The sequence below is a fragment of the Parus major genome, chromosome 15 (genome assembly GCF_001522545.3).
Source record: "Parus major isolate Abel chromosome 15, Parus_major1.1, whole genome shotgun sequence".
NCBI classification, from domain to species: domain Eukaryota; kingdom Metazoa; phylum Chordata; class Aves; order Passeriformes; family Paridae; genus Parus; species Parus major.
In genome coordinates, this window is record NC_031784.1 from 12,686,444 (window position 1) to 12,691,799 (window position 5,356).

Below are 5,356 nucleotides of genomic sequence, written 5' to 3' on the forward strand. Positions count from 1 at the left end.
GCCCAGCCAGCCCTGGCCCGCAGGGACTCTCCCTGTGGGGACCTGCTGGCCACCGCCTGCCCTGGCCATTCCTGGAGAACTCCGGGGGTCTCTGCTGGCACGGGCAGGGCTGGGACAAGGACAGGCTCTCCTGGCAGCAGCTTTCCCAGGGCCAGCAGTGCCAGAGCCGGGGGACATCCCGTCCTGGGCATGAGGCCACAGGAGCCAGCGGCTCCCTGGGGACGTGGAGGGAATGTCACCCTCAGTTCGGATGGCACGGCCAGGGGAGGAGCAGGCAGCAGCGGGAGTGAGTCCGGGCTGGCCGTGGGACACTGGGAGGTGCAGGGCTGGGACAAGCACGGGAAGGGACATGGCAGGGCCAGGGACACAGTGGCAGGGACCAGCCCCAGTTGCCTGTGGGGTTTCTGTGGATTTGTGGCGTCCCCTCCCCCAAATGCCATTTTCTCTGCAGGTGCTGGCACAGCCCTGGGAGCCCCCGGGCATTGGGGGTCACCCGTGTCCCCAGGGCTGCGTGGGGACCAGAAAGGGGGGCTGCCCTGCAAGGTACGGCCCTGGGCTCTGGGGTTTGGGGTCTGCCACAGGCACAGCTGGGACAGGATGCACTGGTGGGGGCAGGGATGGGTGCAGGGATGCTCCTGGCCCTGCTGGAGAGCAGCGGGATGTGGCCAGGACACCAAGCTTGGCCCTGCTCCTTGTGTCCCACGGAAGGGACGAGGAAACGCAATAGAAAAGGGGCAAACGGGTTTGTGACCCCGTCCTGGGTGCCAGGGGGTGACGGGGCAGCCGGTGCCACCGCGCTGGTCCCTGCGGAGCCGCCAGGAGGGGACGCGAGAGCCGGGAGCCGGTGCCGAGCCCTGGAGCAAAGGGGACAGAGCCGGGTAAGGGAGCTCCAGGGCCGGGTCCTGCACCCTGAGGGCCGGGCCGGGGCTGGGGCCTGGCTGGGGACGTGGGTGACGCTGTCCCTGGCACAGGACTGGCCTGGCACTGCTGGGACACACCTGGGACACCAAGCACCGGTGCCACACAGACCTGCAGAGGATGGTGAGGTGACCTCGAGGTGCCCCAGCAGGGGTTGGCCTGGCACTGCTGCAGGTGGCAGGGACAGGCTGGGGGCTCTGTTTTGCTGCTCCTGGGTGCGATGGGAGGGCCAGAGCCGGCTCCTGGAAGAGGTAAAGATGTGGAAATGGGAAAAGAGGGGGTTTTTCCAGTCTTGGCAGGGGCAGAGAGCCTGTGTGGGTCAGGAGTGGCTGGACAAGGAGAAAACTTCACAAGAAGAGAAACTGGAGCTGCTGGAGGTCAGCGCACTCCCGGTTTTCCAGAGGGGCCAGGATCACACCGGCAGGGCCATGGGAAGGAGCACACACATCCCACCCCTGCCAGCAGCTCAGCCCCTTTTCCAGCCACGTGTATCCCCCGGGAAACATTCCGTGCTGCCCAAATTCCTGAAGAACCAAACTGGATTTATCCACCGGGAGGTTTTATTGAGGGACTGAGACTTTTAGGAGAAGGATTTGTGGGGAAAACCACCCTTGTGGCTGTAGGAAAACTGGGGTGACTGTCTGCAGGTCAGAAGGTCCCTGGAGAGCCCCAGCAGAGACAGGGAGAGCTGGAATTTTGGGAAGGGCAGAGAAGCAGGCAGGGGTGAGAATTCCTGGGCACTGACCCACCAAACCTCAGCTCTTTTCCAATGGGCGTCAAGGCGGGGGTGGTGCCGCCCTGGCCGGGAGGGACCTGGACACTGCCCGTGGGAAGAGCCCTGCAGGAGCCGGGGGTGGCCCTGGGCAGCCAGAGGGTGACTCTGCTCCTCCTGCAGAGGCTGCGGGAGCTGGAGCGGGGCAGCCGCTCCCTCCTGCAGCAGCGGCTGCGGGTCCTGCAGCGGCTCCACGGGCTGCTCCAGAGGGACAAGGCGGAGACCCTTCGGCAGCTCCGGGAGGCCCTGGAGCAGGTCAGGGAAGGGAGGAGGGAGCGCTGGGGATATGGGGCAGCTCCAGGACACAGCCAGCCCCAGAGCCGGGGGGCACAGCAGCCCAGATGTGCTGCTCCTCTGAGGCCACCCAGAGGTTTTGTCCTCTCCGGGAGAGGGCCTGGGGGGGACAGAGGTGTCGGGGGCACGGACTGGGCTGGGAGGGGGCTCGGGGGGCAGAGGAGGCGCCCTCCGGGTGTTTCTGTGCTTGTTCTGCTCCTGCCAAACCTCTGCTCGGCCCTGGGGGCTGCGGATGTTCCCTGAAGCTCTGACCTGGCTCCAGAGCTTTCCTAGCAGAGGCTGCGTGGGCTCGGGGGGCAGAGCTCTGATCCCTCTCTCCCTGCTCCTCCAGGATCGGGCCGGCAGGAGCGTCCTGCGGGAGCATCTCCCGAGCCGCCCGCGGGATGCGGCGGTGCCGGGGCGGGCTGGGGGCTCCCGGGCCCTGGGGACCCCCCCCCGCCCCAGCAGTGCCGTGGGACCCGGCCCCTCGCCGGCAGCGCTCGGGTGGGTCCCAGGAGCTGCCCAGGGGGACGGGGGGGTCCCACTCGTGCGAGCCTCCCTCCCTCCCTGTCCCCGCAGCTCATCCCTGCCCTCCCCCAGCCGCGCTCTCCGCGTCCTGCGGCGGCTCCGGCAGCAAATCCAGCGGCGCCTCGGGCAGTGGCAGAGGCTGCAGGGAGCCCTGGGAGCCGCAGGACACAGGCAGGAGGTGATTTGGGGGCTGGGAGGGAGGACACGGAGCCCATGACAGCATCAGCCCCGTTCCTCACCCTTGGGGCTTTCCCTTTGGGGCTCGGGGGTGCCAGCCCTGGTTCTGTCCCGAGCAGGACGAGGAGCAGAGGCAGCAGCCGGAGAAGGTCCCAGCTCCAGGAGCCCCGAGGGAGCCCCTGGTCCAGGTGAATTCCCAGCTCCTGCTCCTGCTCCGAGCCCGGGCCGGGTCTCAGCGGGGTTGGGGTCTCAGAGAGCCACGGGCACCCCCGGAGCAGCTCCGGAGGCTCCGTCAGCGCTGTCTGGTGAAAGGTCCAGCCCCAAGAGTCCAGGGCTGATGTCCAAGCCAAGAGAAACCAGGAATGTGTGGGCAGGATCCTCCTGGAGCTCCCAAACCTGGGCCGAGCTGACTTTTCCCTCTCTTGTGCAGGGACAGAGGGAACATCCCAATCCCTCCCTGTCCCTGAGCTCCCGGGGGCTCCTGCAGCAGCTCCAGCAGCACTTCCAGGAGCTGCAGCTGGAGAAGACACGGGACACGGGGAGCCCGACGGCCCTGGGGGACAATTGGGCACCAGAGAGGAGACCCGGGGCCAGCCCGGGGTGGGGACTCCCCCTCTGCCACCGGCCCAGCGCTGATCCAAGGAAAGGAGGAGGGGCAGAGCTCCACCATGGAGCACAATTCCCGGTGGGAACAGCCCTCAGGCAGGTCCCACCAGCACCACCCCACGGCACCAGTGATCCCAGGGTCACTGTTGGATCCTGAGGGAATCAGGTGGGATGGCCATGGAATCCCAGGGATCGGGCACAGGGCTCCCACATCCTCTTCCCAGCCTGCAGCTCCTCCCCCGGTCACTCCCCCATCTCTCACTCTGGGACAGAGCCGGGGGCAGCTTGCAGGTGACATTTTCTCTTCTGTTCCACCACGAGGACACCGGTTGGATATCTGGGAAAAATTCCAAGCTGAAAAGGAAATTAAACACTGGCCCAAGCTGCCCAGGGCAGTGGTGAAATCACCATCCCTGGAAGTGTCAAAAAACCAGGTCCATGTGGCACTTTGGGAAGGGCTTTAGTGGGATTTGCTCAAAGGTTGGACTTGATGATCTTGGAGGTCTTTTCCAGCCTTGATTCCGTGATTCTGAGTTTTCTCCCTGGACACTGAGGTCTCACTTATGGAATTACAACGGGCAGAACAAAGCTCCTGAAAATTCCTCAAAAAGCACCACGAGGTTGTGACAGATCCTGGAGCTGCCAGGCGCCCTTGGACAAGTGGGATCTGCCCATGGAGCCAGGCTGGGATCACTGACCCTGGGACAGAGAGGTTTCATGGAAAAAACCCAAGGGAATTGTTCTGTTTGGATGCTTTAATTTAATTTGGAAAAGGAGAAACCCATTCTTCCATCTCTGCACATCTTGGGAAATGCTGGTTTTAATTTGCAGGAGAACATCCAAGGAAAGTTTCTCCACGTGAAAAGGGAGAAATGGGAGTTTCTTGCAGGATTTCATTGCTGTGCCCAGGGGAGGGAATGGATGAGGATTGGAATATTTGTGTGCTTTCTTTCCAATGAAAATAAAAGTGAGTTTTGTTTGTTTCTCTGCAATGTGGGATCAGGGAAAATCTGGAATCCCTCAGGATGCTTGGTCAGTCCCTGGCTGAAGGTCAGAATTTATTATTTTCCTTTTAAGTTCCACAAGCAGGACAGTGCCACAAACCCATTTTTATACAGTTTTTAATTAAACCCCAAATGTTTGCAAGGCTCCGTGGGTGTCTCTGCCAACCTCAGGGCTCCTGGACATGTGGATGGCACCAAGGGACACAGAACTGAGCCTTCAGCAGGAGATTGCTGGAGAAATGGTCCCCAAATCCCTGAATGGTCACAGCCAGGACTTCATCCTGGGGGATTTTCCGCTTGTCCAAGTGCCAGGTGCTCCCTTGTGGTGTCGCAGAACCAGGGAGGGGATCCTGGGGGCACCTCTGGGGCACAGCCTGGGGGGTGCTGGGTCCCAGGTAGTGCAGGGACCCAGTTTTGGGGTGCAGGGACCCAAAGTTGGGTGCAGAGACCCAGTTTTGGGCTGTAGGATGCCAAGGTTGAGGTGCAGGGTCCCACATAGGGGTGGGTGCCAAATTTTAGGGTTCAGGGTCCCGGTGCTGGTGCCATGTGTGGGGTCCTGGATCCTTTGGATCCACTGCCACAAGAAACTGAAATTATTCCCCAGGGAAAACAAAAGAGTGAAAAGGACATGATTTAAAGGGGATCTTTTGGTTTGGTTCTGGAGCAGGATCCTTTCCAGTGGGAATTGAGCAGGGAATGCTCTTGGGATGGAGTTTTCCAACCCTGTGGTGCTGTTGGGATTTTGGAACCAATTGAACCCTTTCCTGGGAGGAACCTCTAAAGGAGCTGTGAGGCAGCAGATGGAGTCAGATGTTTTCAAATATCCATGAATTCACCTTTCCCCCCCCATTTCTGACCTTTTTTCCCACCCTGGGGTGCAGCTGGAATGTGCTCGGACACCGCAGCCACTGCCTCGCTCTGGAGGCATCCAGAGCATCCCAGGGATTGCTTGGGAAGCTGCTGATGTTGCTAAAGGGTCTGAAGTGCAGCACTTCCCAGTAAAACAGCTGGGAATTCCTCATCCTCTGCTCTGGAGCCAGGCTGGGAGAGCTGGGGGTGCTCACCTGGAGAGGAGAAG

General features: G+C 61.7%; 1 protein-coding gene across 5 annotated transcripts; it reads left to right on the plus strand.

Annotated features, from left to right (window-relative positions):
• Positions 1-640: 640 nt before the first annotated feature.
• On the plus strand, positions 641-5,306 carry LOC107211448 (collagen alpha-1(I) chain-like). 5 transcript variants are annotated; one of them, XM_033518274.1, is made up of 7 exons: positions 641-878; positions 972-1,041; positions 1,209-1,295; positions 1,814-1,945; positions 2,316-2,669; positions 2,788-2,856; positions 3,099-5,305. In XM_033518274.1, the coding sequence occupies exons 2-7, from the start codon at positions 1,039-1,041 to the stop codon at positions 3,429-3,431; spliced, it is 978 nt and encodes a 325-aa protein (XP_033374165.1). In that variant the 5' UTR covers positions 641-878; positions 972-1,038; the 3' UTR covers positions 3,432-5,305. The 5 variants fall into 5 exon arrangements, with proteins under 5 accessions (XP_033374165.1, XP_033374163.1, XP_033374161.1 ...); XM_033518272.1 differs by having other exon boundaries at positions 2,316-2,856; positions 3,099-5,306; XM_033518270.1 differs by having other exon boundaries at positions 2,788-5,306.
• Positions 5,307-5,356: the final 50 nt, after the last annotated feature.

Coding starts and splice junctions, on each gene's coding strand:
- LOC107211448 (XM_033518270.1), top strand. CDS start 660: ATGTGGCCAGGACACCAAGCTTGGCCCTGCTCCTTGTGTCCCACGGAA. Junction 1,296..1,813: donor AGAAACTGGAGCTGCTGGAG/GTCAGCGCACTC, acceptor CTCCTCCTGCAG/AGGCTGCGGGAGCTGGAGCG. Junction 2,670..2,787: donor CCGCAGGACACAGGCAGGAG/GTGATTTGGGGG, acceptor TGTCCCGAGCAG/GACGAGGAGCAGAGGCAGCA.